The sequence below is a fragment of the Lissotriton helveticus genome, chromosome 3_1, assembly GCF_964261635.1.
Source record: "Lissotriton helveticus chromosome 3_1, aLisHel1.1, whole genome shotgun sequence".
Lineage (NCBI taxonomy): Eukaryota > Metazoa > Chordata > Amphibia > Caudata > Salamandridae > Lissotriton > Lissotriton helveticus.
In genome coordinates, this window is record NC_136061.1 from 557,960,438 (window position 1) to 557,974,762 (window position 14,325).

Here is a 14,325-nt window from a genome sequence, read left to right on the forward strand (position 1 = left end):
GTATTTTAGTCCGAATTAATCCAACATTTTTAGCGTTTCTCTAAATAAAGATATTTTGTTGGCTGGGCACATAAGTCATGGAAATGGCATTCAAAAAGATTTATCATGAGACAGGGTGTTATGTCTGACTACTTGGATGCCAGCCTTTGATGTTTACAAGTGCTTCCATTTTGAGAGTCCCTCAAATACCTCAGATGGTCATGGGCTAAGGTATCGTACATGGTCACACGTTTTCTTTATTGTTAATTCATAAAATATTTGTGGGACACCTGCTTCTCCGATTTATTTGAATTTAAAACAGTTGGCACTATAAATCATGCCTTACTGCACACAATGTTAGTGGGATTTTTTTAAGCTTAATTTTTATTGTGGAGGTCACAATAGTTTAAAACATTTTGAGGCAGCCAAGCACCACCAAGCAAGGAGGGAGAACTATAAGTTATAATAATTATGGTCTGATTACGAGTTCAGGCATTATTTATCGCCCCTGATAAATAACGATACCACGAGGTACGTTCTATTCGTAGCATGTTTTGGCTGCAGAACAACATGTTCTACATACTCCTACTATCTAGTGTTGGGCTTGGACTCTGCAAGTTGCTTTTATCGAGACGTTTTATGATTGGTGTTGTGCGTCATTTCCCCTTCCCCTCAAGGTATTGTGCATGTTCAACGGCTCCTTTGTTATTAAAAAAATTCTGCCATTGGGCTTGGACTGGCTGTGTCGGAGATCTGCAGCATTCAACACCCGCGTGGCCTACAATCATGAGAGAATGTGACCGGAGACCCAGTAGACCACGCAAACGAATCCTAGTGTGCGACTTGTTCAAAAATAAGAAACCACTTCGGACCCATAGGGATCGACACCTAGCACACACCATGGGACTGGCAGTTGAGGCAGAGTTCTTGCACGACAGCAGTGTGGAAAGCAAACCAGCTGCTCCGGTAGGAGATGGTGTGGTCATCACCCAGCCTACTACGTCACTTCCAATTCATCCTCTGGGGAAGAACACGCTCAGGTTCATAACAAGGGGCCCACACTCGCCAAGTCTGATCCATGGATCTGGTCCAAGGTCCAAGACAACGCCACTTACTGTGAGTACTGTTGACTCCCGTGTAAAGAAGATCTTACAGGCACCTCCACCACCCCTGCCTCGTCATGGTGCACCACAGCCCTTGGGCTCAGGCCGACACCGTGAGCGCGCCTCTGCGCCAAGAAGGGACGAGAACGTTCTCGATTCCAATCCTGTAACAAGGCCACAGCATGGTTACGACTCAAGCACTACGCCCAGCTCCTAACCACAAGTTGCCATCAACTGAGCCACCAGCACCAAAGCATGAGTTGGCACCGGATGACACATTCACATGGAAGGATGCCAAGCAGGCTGGGAGTCCGGGAAAATCATCACATCCAAAGAAACGCTCAAGTGCATCAGAATTGAAACAGTCCTCAGTTCAGAGGACTGAAAACCAACATGGACACTCTTCTGGCCAGAAGAAAGTCTCATGTCTGGCGTTCCAAAGCCACCCAAAGTTTCTGAGGAGACACCACCAGCTCCAAAGTAACAAAAGACTGAAACGCAAAGAGCAAGTGAAGACCAAGACATTGTCTTTGAAGGACTGCAACAATTTATGCAGGAAAAATGTAAGAAAAATGTCAAGAGACCGGTTCAGGAAAAATCCTTGCTAAAGCTTCCACAAAAAATAGTGGCACAAGAACACTGGTCCCCAAGCCGACTAACTTTTAGCTCCCCAGAGTCACCACAAATACACTTACCTTCTCCACAAGAGGTGAAAGAGGGGAAATTAATGAATGAATTAATGAATTAGGTTTGTAAAGCGTGCAATACCCAAGGGTGTCTTAGCGCTGAGCGAAACAAGATGACTGGACAGGGCAGCAACCAGGAAGGTGAGTCATTGTGCTATTAGGGCTAGGTCGCCGGGAACAGCCAGGTCTTCAGCTGCTTTCTGAACAGCTGCCGGCTTTGTTGGGAACGAAGGGCCAGAGGGAGGGAATTCCATAGCTTTCCCCCCGAAATGTCAAAGTTCTCCAACCCCATTTTAATCACTTAATTCTCGGGATCGGAACCTTGTGTTCTGTGCTGTATCTCAGCGTTCTACTGGGAGTGTACCAGGTAAATAAATAGTTCCTGAAAGTAAAGAGGACCAGTACCATGAAGTGCCTTATGCATTAGGCGCAAGGCTTTAAAGGAAATTCTCCTCTTCACAGGGAGCCTGTGCAGGCCAAGTAGTAGATGCGCCACCGATTTGAACTTAGGAATGTTCAAGAGCGTTCTTGCCACCGCATTTTAGAGAGACTGCTGTTTTTTTATCGAATATTTTGGAAGAGATACAGGACGCCGTTTTCCCAAGGAACACCGGGCACCCACCATACCTCAACTCATGAGATGATTATGATGTGGTCCTGCCTGACCCACACATACTAAGGCGTCGCCTCCAGATGATGCCTCCTCATACCACAGTATCATCCAAAGAGCGGCAGAGTGCCACAAACTCTCCCATGCATACTACAAAGGAGCCAACTGACTTCCTAGTGGAAACACGTTTGCGCAGAGAGCACAATTCAGTATCTGCCAATGATTGGATCAGTCCTCATTATATCCAAAGACCCAGTCAAATCCAGGGGCCAACTCCTGGCATTGAGAACAAATACAAACACCAGTAGAGGGAAGGTTACAATAATTCCACTGTTGTGGCCAAATATCACATCAGGTCAATGGGTACTAGAAATGATCAGGCAGGGATATTGCCTAGAACTAACTCAACAGCCACCAAATATCTTGCCAAAATGGCAAATGTTAAAGCCACAGCATCTACATCTGCTAAAGGAAGAAGTTAAGCTTTACTACTTAAAGGGGCCATATAACTAGTCCCACTCAGACATCACAGCAAAGGAGTCTACTCCCTTTACGTCTCATACCAAATATAGACGGTTCACTAAGGCTTATTCTGGACCTACGACCACTCAATTGTTAAATACTATCCGAACACTTCCATATGGCCACATTGCAAGATTTAATACCACTACCACAAAAGGGCGACTTCATGACTACATTAGACCTGAAGGTCTCATACTTCCACATTCCAATCCTCCTAGCACACTACAAATACCTACGGTATATGTAGGTGGACGTCATTATCAATTCAAGGTGCTACGTTTTGGGGTAACAGCCCCAAGTGTGCTCACAAAATGCTTAGCTGTTGTAGCAAGAAAATTAAGAAGAGAAAGCATACATGTCTTTCCCTATCTGGACAATTGGCTGATCAAGAATCCAGCCAAAGCCAAATGTCTAATAGACCATTAAAACACAATCAATCTACTTCTCCAATTGGGCTTCACTATCAATGCAACAAAATTTCATCTCCAACCACTCCAGGTACAAACAAACCTAGGAGCAATTCTCAATTCTGTATCTGGAACAGCTTACCCCAATCCTCAAAGGGAATCGCCAAAAACTCAAAATACCAAAGCTTTGCATCTAGATACCCACACCCACTATCCAAAGGGAATGCTCTATGGATGAACTGGTCTGGGATATTTCCTTATGCTTTTCCTCCTCTCCCACTCATTCCATACATGGTTGGGACACTCCGACTTCAATGACCCTAATACTGATTGCTCCCACATGGGCTCGACAGCCATGGTACACAACACTGCTAGAGCTATCCCTAGTATTGCACGAGAAGCTACCCAACTATTCAAACTTTCAGACTCACAGCGGAGGCAGGATGAGATCCTAATAAACAGCATCTCAATCTTGCAATCTGTCCCTGAGGTCATAGAGTTTGGATACTTGAATCTATCTCAAGAATGCATGACTATTTTAAAGGAGGCCTGAAAACCAACCACAAGGGCTAGCTATGCAGCAAAATGGAAAACTGTAGTCCACTACTCTGTGTCCTTAAACATCAACCCTTCTTCACCAACAGAACAACAACTAGTCTGATGCTTGTTTTACTTAAAAAAAAAAGAAGGCACATTTGGCATACACCTCAATACGCTTACATTTAGCAGCCATTGCAGCATACCTACAAAAACAGGAAGCACCAATTGCTTTTCTGTATTCCTTCATGGAGGGATTAAGACAAGTATTTACACCACATACACCTCCTGTACCCGCGTGGAACATAAAAATTGTCCTAACACAACTGGGGGCCACCATTTTTAACATGTAAGGAGGCCTTCTGTGTCGGAATAGTATATTTACGATGGGTTAGCAAAATACATGCAATCACTGTGGAAGAACTATATTTCCAGGTGTTCTTAGACAAAGTGCATTCATGAACAAACCCAAAGTTCTTACCTAAAGTTAGACCGCCTCTCCATTTGAATCAAATTTTAGAGTTATTAGTTTTCTTTCCAAAACCAAAGACCATCGCAGAGTGTGCCTTACATGCATTGGATGTTAAACGGGCACTTCTTTACTACTTTGAATGTACAAAACCCTTCAGGAAAACACAACAGTTATTTGTTTTGTTTTCATATCCACATAATGGAAAGACTGTTTCAAAAGCAGGAATAGCAAGATGGATTGTCAGATGTATCCAAATTAGTTACGCTAAAGCAAATCTAATGTTAACAATGCCAAGAGCTCATTCGACCAGAAAGGAGCAACCATGGCCTTTTTGGAAAATATATCTTAGTGGCATTTGCAAAGCTGCAACATGGATGAACCCATATAATTTACAAAACATTATATGGTTGTTCAAGTAAGACAACAAGCTCTATTTGGACAAACAGTCCTTCAGGCATTATTTCAAACAAACGCACCATCTCATGCCTAAAGCCAGCTTTTGCGAGAGGGCTACTGCTTTACAATCTATGCATAGCATGTGTATCTGCAGCCAACACATGCTACAAATGGTGTATATTACCCTGTAAGCATCTATTCGTAGCGTGTAGTGCTGCAGATTCACATGCGCTCTCCCGCCTCCTCAGCAGGTATTGGATGGTGAGAATAATACACATAATACAGCATGTTTAACTGCAAATGTTAACTTAGCAAACTATAGCCTCACTCTGTATATGGTAAAGGGAAAAAAACATTATCTAACAAAGGAGCTGTTGAACATGTGCAATACCTTGTGGGGCATGAGAAACGACGCTGATCATAAAACTTCCTCAAGGAAAACAAGTTGCAGAGTCCAGGCCCAACACTGGATAGCAGGAGTATGCATAGTATGTGAATCTGCTGCACTACACACTACAAATAGATGCATTCATGGTAAGTAACATACTCCTTATCAGATGAGATAAGTGTTATTTATCACAAGTTAATGGGAATAACGTGCAGATTTTGGTGTTTAACACAGCAAAATTCACATAATACGGTAAACACCCTATATTTTCCCCTGTTAAATTTTGCTCTTTTAACCTGCCGATTTTTAATTTCTGTTGTCATTTAATGCATCCCATAATTATATATGTTAAATGCCTTGAAACTTGCAATTTCGAACTATGAGAACATTGGATTTTACACATATGTTGGAATATTACGAGCAACTGTTAATCAGGCCCCTAGACTGCAAAGGCAGAAGCTAGCCCTCAGGCTTTATAATAATGATCACTCTTAAATTACAGGGTGATGGCAAGAACGGCGCATACAGTGTAATGCAAAACGTAAAAACAAGCCTTTATTTTTTCTTTAAGGTGTGAATTGGGAATAACTTTCTAAAGCATGGAACAGAAATTTGTTAAAGCAAAATGAGACGCTGATAAATGTAAATGTTTTTTTTTATTGTGACTAGTGAACTGAAGTCGAAATCAGTACAAAGTTTTTGATTCTTAGTAGTATTTAAAATACTTATGAAATGAAAACCGCTGCAATGGTGTTCACACACGACTTTAGTTGGAGCAGTGCATTCAGGGCCGGACTGGCTACCGGGCAGTTGTGTGTGCTGCCGAGCAGGGGGATGCTTTCGTTGATGGGGACCTGTGTGTGCAAAACGAAATTCGTTTTGCTTTTTTTTTTTCTAAGCGCACGCAGGTCCCCATCAACGAAATACGCACATACCACGGAGAAATCATCCCCCTGCTCGGCAGCACACACAACTGCCCGGTAGCCAGTCCGGCCCTGAGTGCATTTTCAAATACATTCAGAGCTCATGATGGCCATCAGCTTCGCAAAATAATGAAGTCCTTCTTTTAAATGATGAATATAATGATCATTGAGAGGGTTGATTCAGAAAGAAGTAGCAAAGGAATCGTCTGTAGTCACTGTTGGCTTGAATTGGGCAGAGGCGCTCCGCCTAATGGCCGGAGCCAGGTGCTGGAGAAGCATCTGCACACTGTACAATTGAATGGCCTACCCACTGTGTCAAGGAATTCTGGTGACTGCAATAAACAGGGGAAACCTATTTATGGGGTGCTAACTCGTGCGTTCTAATTTAAGGAAAATATAAATGATTGAACCTGTACTTCTAAAAAAAATCAGGCAGCTGAACATTTCTGTAATACAGATCGTTGCAGAGGAGAGCATGTTCCGAATTTTGAGAATGATTAAACTATAAAATGCTGAAAGTGCCAGTTACCTTATGTTCATTTTAATGTAATAATATGTTCTGAATGATTAGATGGGCTGAATGCTATACCTTTGCTTAATTCCATAGCAGTTGAGGCTGCCATCTTTGGTTGTATTTGTTTGCCCTGAGTGTATTGGGTGCAAAAGGAACACTTGCTAAATTCTTATTGTCCTTCTACTTTTTCCATCTGCAGAGCAACTTCAGCATTGCTATCCTTAACGTTGGCGCTCCAGCAGCCGGAATGAATGCTGCAGTTAGGTCAGCAGTGAGAATTGGAATTTCACATGGTCACCAGGTCTTCCTGGTGAATGATGGCTTTGAAGGTTTATCCAAAGGACAGGTAAGGCATTTTTTCTACAGGGTGCTCTGGGGGGTGATTTGGAAGAAAAACGGCATGCGTTAATTTTATGTTTGAATTATTGAAGGTTCTTGCTAGAGAGGAAATCTTTTGGCCTAAGTCTAATATAGAATAAGGACCTAAAACCCTCATCCACACAGGAGATATTTCTAAAAGAAGTAAACTTTTTACGGTCTGTTAATGTTTAGCTTAGATACATTTCACACTTAAGAGCTGATTGAGGCATGGATAGCGGGTTTCCAAAGGTGCATGGAAACGAAGTTGTATGCATCCCTTATAATATGAAAACTGGTCGTTTCTAAGGCAAAAGCAAACTTGTGCTCAAAAGGTTAATCATGTCTTTATGCAAAGAAAAGAAAAATAGGCAATAAAAAAAAAATTACATTGTTTTTAAAACGTGCATGAAGCGCCAAAAGATGTTACTTCACTTACGATTGGCAAAGTAATGCACTTGCCTCAAAGAAAGGTTGAGAAACCCAAGGTAACCTTTGAATGGGTAAGGATTAAAGGCACCACTTCACAATGTTAGCTCATAAAATATTATTAAAGTCTTAAAGATCTATTTAAATTTTGATCCAGATTACACCATAATATTTACCCGAATGCCAACTGTTAAATGCCAAAAGACGTAAGAATACTAATTGCATTTAAGATTTGTGTCTGTTCCATGCTATGTTTCAAGCATATATGTTTTATTGTGAACAATTTAAGGGTACACAATGATATGGAAATGCTGTAGGTGTAGGTGTTGGAAGCAAAGTGTATTTTAGAAGCCAATTGTATGGCATTCCCCTATTGTTTTAAAATCAGACCTTGATTTAGCTCAAAATTATTTCTGAAGGATGCACATTCCTGCAGATTGCTCACCTTATGAATATCCTTACGGTGCCAGATTTGATCCCGAACTTTACCTTCCCAACTTGCGTACTGGTGTTATTTAGTGTTTTTCCACAAATCTAGAGCACTTCTCAATGTTCACCAATCATATTCCTCGGTGACTGGGTCAAATTGAAATCTGTTGCATAAGCTGTTAGACTGTCCTTGCCCGACCCACTTGACATCTGCTTGTGGTGTCCTTGCTCCAACCATAACTCTACAGCCCATACGTCGTGTTCTTTGTTGCTCCTAATGGTAATCAGGGAGTGGGAGGACAAGAGTTTAATTAATATTATTTTTTTTAGTAAGGCCTTTAGCAATGTGTCAAAGTGTTCCCCTTCTCCTTCAGGTAAGCGCCCCTCAGGGACAGGGAGTGATCTCCCAAAAAGTTTTTCTACGAAAAATGCAGTGGGGGAGAAGTCCTCTTCTGCATCAAGGAAACGATCTGCCTCCTGTGACCTTTCAGAGCCTTAACACTGTGTTTCCTGACACCAATTTTGATGTTGAAAAAGATGAAGCCAGAATGTATTACTCGATTGACTGATGCCATGCAGGCCAAGGCCTCCCGGCTAGCTTTGCCAGACTTATTCTGGATGCTTCTAGTGCCCTCTGTCCCCTCCTCAAGATCGGGCAAAATACTGTTAGTTTGGCAATTCTGGTGGATAACAATCTGATGCCTTCCCACGCTGCACCACCGCAGGCTCCGGTTCATGTTCCATCCAAAAATTCAGTGCTCTATAAGGTGTGCAGTCCACAGTTTCCCGACTCTGCCTATGATACTGATGCAGACACCCATAGAGTAACTTTCAGCACCATCCTCGAGGTCAGCTGAAATCATTTGAGTGATGAAAGGAAATTTTATGAACTGTTTTCTGAACTCTGATGTTACATGGTGTAATATTTTCCTGGGGCCTAGAGATTTGCTTGGGTGGAAGAACTGTTTGGGTTCAACTCCAATGCTTTTGCCATGCCTCATACGGTATGGTGCTATGTAAACAAATGATGGACGGAATGCTGAATAAATCATACATTCACCCCCAGTCAGGAGATCTGGGTTAAATCCATCGTTCTTTTGCTCACCATGCCACCCCGGTTTAGACCCAGCCATATGCTAATCAGTCTTGTCCCTGTGCCTCATGGGAACAGTCCAGACCGAAGACTGTTTTGCATATGGCTGGGTTCAAACTGGAATGGCATGGTGAGCAAAAAACAATGGATATAGGACCAGATCTCTGTACTGGGGTGAATGTATGACATTGTTCTGAATTCTATGCCATCAAATGTTCTTTTTGCATTTGTCACCCCGAGTGGGACGATTATGCCCAGACGTGGGACCCTTGCTCTCCATGCCACTGGAGTCAAGCTATCCTGGCTGATGAGGGCTGAAAGCCCGAAACCGGTCCTAGGATGTTTGTTTCCAGTCCAGGGAGGACCTGGCCTGGCAGTTAGGGCTGGACTGTTCCCATTGGGCACAGGGTCAAGACTGATTTGCATATAGCTGGGTCCAAACTGGAATGGCATGGTGAGCAAAATAACAATGTATTTAGGCCCATATCTCTGTACTCGGGTGAATGTATGACCTTGTTCTGCATTCTGTCCATCAACTGTTCTTTTTGCATTCGTTACGGAATGGTGGCACAGAAATTGATGACTGCATCACTCATGCTGGCCTATATCTTGACTTCCAAAGTGCAAGCGGTTTGGGCTCCTCTCCACAGGATTATACTGTGAGAAAGTGCCATCTTTCTTGCCTTGGTATGGCCCCACTTTTTTTCTGAACTGCTGGTGTGCTTAGACTGAGTGTGCCCTTGGTCCCTGCCAATCAGGTACCCAGGGCCTGTGTTCCTTCCCTAAAAACTATGCTGAAACAAAATACCCAATTGGCATCTCTGGCCCCTGTCAGCCCCTAGTAAATGGTACCCTAGGTACCCAGGGCATGGTGGCCAGAGAAGACCCCTGAGGGCTGCAGCACTGATTGTGCCACCCTCAGGGGCCCTGTACCCTGGTACCCACACCCTGCCTTTGCAGGCTGAGTGCCTAGGTACAGAACTAAAATAAGAGTCGACATGGCACACATCCCTGTGTGCCATGCCCACAGAACCCACTGCCCTGGCATACCTCAGTCACCCCTCTAGCTGGGTGCCCTATGCCAGAGGTGAGGGCACAGGTGCATGAGCCCTGTGCCCCTACAGTACCCAGGACCATTCCTGGGCACTGTAAGTGCAGTGATGCCATTTCAGAGTATATGGTGCTGGGAGGTTGTCATTACGAACTCCACAGCACCATAATGGCTACACTGAAGCCTGACAAGCTTGGTATCAAACTTCTCAGCACATTAAACCTGCACTGATGCCAGTATGGGATTTAATGTAACATGCACAAGAGGGCATCTCAGAGATGCTCTCCAAAACCCGAACCTACAATCCACGTCTGGGCTGAGTGGCTGCAGAGGCTGCAACACAGCAGACATGTTGCTGGACCCCTGCGTGGAGAGCCGCCCGCTCTCCTGGGTCTGCAACAAAGCACATCCTGGGCGAGGTGCTATGTCTCCTCCCCCAGGATGGACGGGGGAAGCCTCAAAGGCATACTGCCTCTGAGAGCTTCTCCAAACCATTTGCTGTACCCAGCAACCAGCCCCCCCACCAGTCCTACCCCCAATCTGTTGAGAAGACTGGCGGGAAAAACCACGTCAGGAAAGGGGGTGTGCCAACTCCACCCCTCAGGTGGAGGAGGCGAGGTGAAGCACAACCCCAGGCTCCGGCCATCTTGTAGATGGGGAGTCCTGCCCAATCCCAGCTAGGCTCCTGCCCCCCTCTCACAGGAGAGGAGCAGGCTAGGGGGTGTACTCATCCCAGGACAGGGACCCATTGGTCCTGGCCCTTGCCCTACCTGTAACACCCCTAAATTTAGTATTTAGGGGCTCCCTGAACCTTCCTTCCTCAGATCCCGATGTCAAAAGAAGAAAGAAGATCAAGAAGAGGAAGACCCGCCGCGCAGCTGCAAACAACAGGGCAACAACAACTGACTTGGCCCCAACCCTACCGGCCTGTTGATCCTGGAACCTGCTCCTGCCTAATCCCGGCGACCTCCGTGGACAGCAACCTTGGGACACCCAGAGGACCTGCCTGCCTTGACCCTCTCAAAGATTGGGACTCCCATCAGCAGAGGCTCTGCTGGAACAACACACCTGGTGCTCACCAGGAAGCTCCGGACCAGCCCACTCTGCACCAGCCGAGCCGGGGCCGGGCCAACCCGAACCAAGACCATGAGGACATCCCCCCGGCGACTGGGACCCGAAGTCCAGTGCCCAAAAACCCTCCTCGACGAACCTGCAGACTCAGAACCAGGGGCCACCCCAACCGCGATCAGCCGAGGGTAAGCTTTTCCAACCCCCAAAGACACCCCTGCACCCGGTGCCCCGCATCCCCCTGTGCCTCCCTTTTGGGTACCTACCTGTGCTCCAAGATCCCAACTTACCTCATCCGCAAGCTACAGAACATCCAGAACGCCGCCGCAAGACTGGTCCTCAACCTGCCAAAACACTGCCACATCTCCCGGCACCTGCGCACACTCCACTGACTCCCCGTCGAGGCGAGAATCACCTTTAAGATGCTCACCCACGCACACAAGGCCCTCCACGGCACCGGACCAGCCTACCTGAACAGCCGACTCAAATTCCACGCACCCCAAAGGACCCTACGATCAGCCCAGCTCTCCTACGCCGTGGTCCCCCGCACCAGAAAGACCAGATCGGGAGGCCGCTCCTTCTCCTTCCTCGCGGCCAAAGCATGGAACGCCCTTCCGCTCCACCTCAGACAGACAACATCGCTCCCCATCTTCGCAAGAAACCTCAAAACCTGGCTCTTCGACAGACCCCCTCCTTGATGGAATGGAACCTGCACCCCCCCCACCCCTAGCGCCTTGAGACCCTTACGGGTGAGTAGTCGCCCTTTAACAAACCCCTGATTGATTGATTGATTGATTGAAGTGCTGGTCGCCCCTGGAGAGTCACCGCCCCCGAGCCTGCAGCCTTTGTTCCTTTCTCAAGATCCTCATTGGATAACATTGAGCGCCCGACGGCTCAAAAGCACCCTGCACCGAGCCGCCCGAGTGCCGCTGGCTAGGACCTCTTTGCTCTATCCTACTACCCCCCCTTGCCCAGAGCAAGTGACCAGGAGCCCAGCTCCCAGAGCCGCGTGGCCTGCTAGCCAGCAGCCACCAACCGAAGGCCCCCTTTCCCTCATTGAATAACATTGGGCCTACCTACCTCTGCACCTGGCCGCCCCTGTGCCGCTGGGACTGAACTAACTGTACTCACCTGACTCTGGGGGACCCCTTAGTTTAAGCCCAGAACCCTAACTTCACCAATCAAGTACTCACCTGGAAACGGGTAATTCACTTACCTGCCATTGGATAACATTGACCCATTTTTGACTCAAAATTTTTCTAAGTGTGAAGTTTTGAAAACTGAAAATATTCCTATAAAATCAGCCAAAATCCGAATTCGAAGATACTCACCTGTGATCAGGGAAGAAGCTAGTACTGTACCTTTCAGCCCAGTACTGAACCGCAAAAGTAATCCCTAGAGGGTTTACTAGTAACCTGTATTTTCTCAATAGGAACCTATTGTCTGCTTTTCTATGAAATTTCTTAAAAGTGTCTACTTTTGAAAACTGCAAATATTCTTTAAAAATCATACGTAATACTGAAACGCAATTACCTACCTGTTTTGAGTTAAGCCCCCAATGCTGCCCCTAGGAGACTAGTGCTGGGTTACAAAAGTAACGCGATCGTGCTTCACCTGTAACCTGAATTTCCGCCCATTGGATAACATTGTCAGAATCATCTTGAAAAGTTTCTAAGTGTGAACTTTTAAAACAGCTTTATATTCAGGAAAATTCATCACAGTAACTAAAACGTGTTTGCTAATCTGGTTTCAGCTTAGACCCCAGGACTGAATCTAAGATCTAGTCCTGGAACTCCCAAAGTAATCCATAAAGTAATCTACTGTACTTTCCTATGAAAAACCCATTGAGCTCAAAGCTAAAGTGCGTGTCAGAACTGTATTACTTATTAGCTATCCTGTAATTATTGTGTGTACAAACTTATTGCTCCTCTGCAAAGTATTTACATGAGAATACTCGTATCTCGAAAAGTATATTTTTATAACTGTTGGTTCTAAAAATAAAACAACTATATCTGAGGATATAATAACCATTGGCCTGGAGTTCGGTTCTTGAGTGTGTGAAACCTTTTGCTGACTGGGTGTGTACAACAAATGCTTTACACTGTCCTCTGGTGCTGCCTTACTGCTCGACCAAGCTACCACTTTGGAGAGTAAGGTCAGTTCTGGCTTTAATCTCTGTTATACCTTTGGGGTTTGTGGATTCTATACACACTGTACTGCCTTATTGTCCAGTATATATAGAGCCGCTTTCTCACAGATACCCATCCAAACCTCCTTCAGAAGAGGTCTCTTTGTTCTCTACGATGGAATGAAAAGCACCAGAAGAATTAGTGTTAACTTTTTTCTCTATCTTCTATACTTCTGCCCTTCTCTGTAGTCTCAGAGCCACAACTGCCTTTCAATGAAGCTGTATTTAGCCATTCTTAGCTATCTGGGAAAACACTTCTCAGAATTCGTAGTCCACAGACAGATAAGTAGGGGACCGTGGTCTGCTCAATGTGATTCAAAGTTCTTGTTGTCACTTCTTCACCAGAGGTCTGATGGTTCAAGACAGTTTTGCAAACACTCCATGGCCCTTTTAGACAGAGAATCCACAATGCTGGACTCTATGGTGTGAAAAGACTTTATTCCTCGCAGCCTCACCCTCTACACAGTAAACGCTGTGTGCCTTTTAAGCCGATATGTCCAAGCCCTGTGTTAGCTGAAAAATTGACTGTTGCTAATCACCAAGCCCACTTAAAAAAGCCTTTCCCGAATATGGTCATTGATGGGTTGGAAGCTTCCAAACAAATACTCAAGGGCTGCTTAGATTATGCTGTTGTCAGATCATGGGCACACCTGTTCTGCGAGAAAACTGGCTCTCAGCCAGCTCCATTCCTCCCACCTCTCTGAAATGCTTCAAGGACTGGCTACTTGTGGCTCATTCACTGAGCCTAGCCTTACAGTTCCATCACCAGTACAGGAAATATCGATACCACAGTCCCAACTGAGACAACTGTCATAGCCAATTCAGATTCACCAACAAATGGACTGCCATCTTCAGCTGGCTCAGCTGCTTCAGAATCTCCTGTTTCCCCCCCCCCAGTCACCCCTGAATCCACCATCTTACAATGGAGTGTCTCCTGTGTTTTCACAAATTTGAACATGACCACAATCAATTGCAGGGTCACCTTCTAGGGCTATTCCCTACAGTACCTTCAGACAAACCCTCTTTCCACCAGGATGTTCTATCCAGCTCACTCCCTTAGATTTTAGAGACAGACGTTCTTGCCCTTATGAACAAAAGGGCCTTAGAGTTGGTGTAGGAAGCTGGCTCTGTATATACTATACCAAAGTGAAGTATAGTGTGCACAGAGTCCAG

At 45.3% G+C, this 14,325-nt stretch overlaps 1 protein-coding gene across 1 annotated transcript in view; it reads left to right on the forward strand.

Moving 5' to 3' along the window:
• LOC144822694 (ATP-dependent 6-phosphofructokinase, liver type) overlaps positions 1-14,325 on the forward strand; it is a 312,409-nt gene that overhangs the window by 200,814 nt on the left and 97,270 nt on the right. Inside the window, exon 13 of the mRNA XM_078680480.1 lies at positions 6,737-6,883. Within this exon, the coding sequence (XP_078536606.1) occupies positions 6,737-6,883 (147 nt within the window). The remainder of the gene's footprint in view (positions 1-6,736; positions 6,884-14,325) is intronic.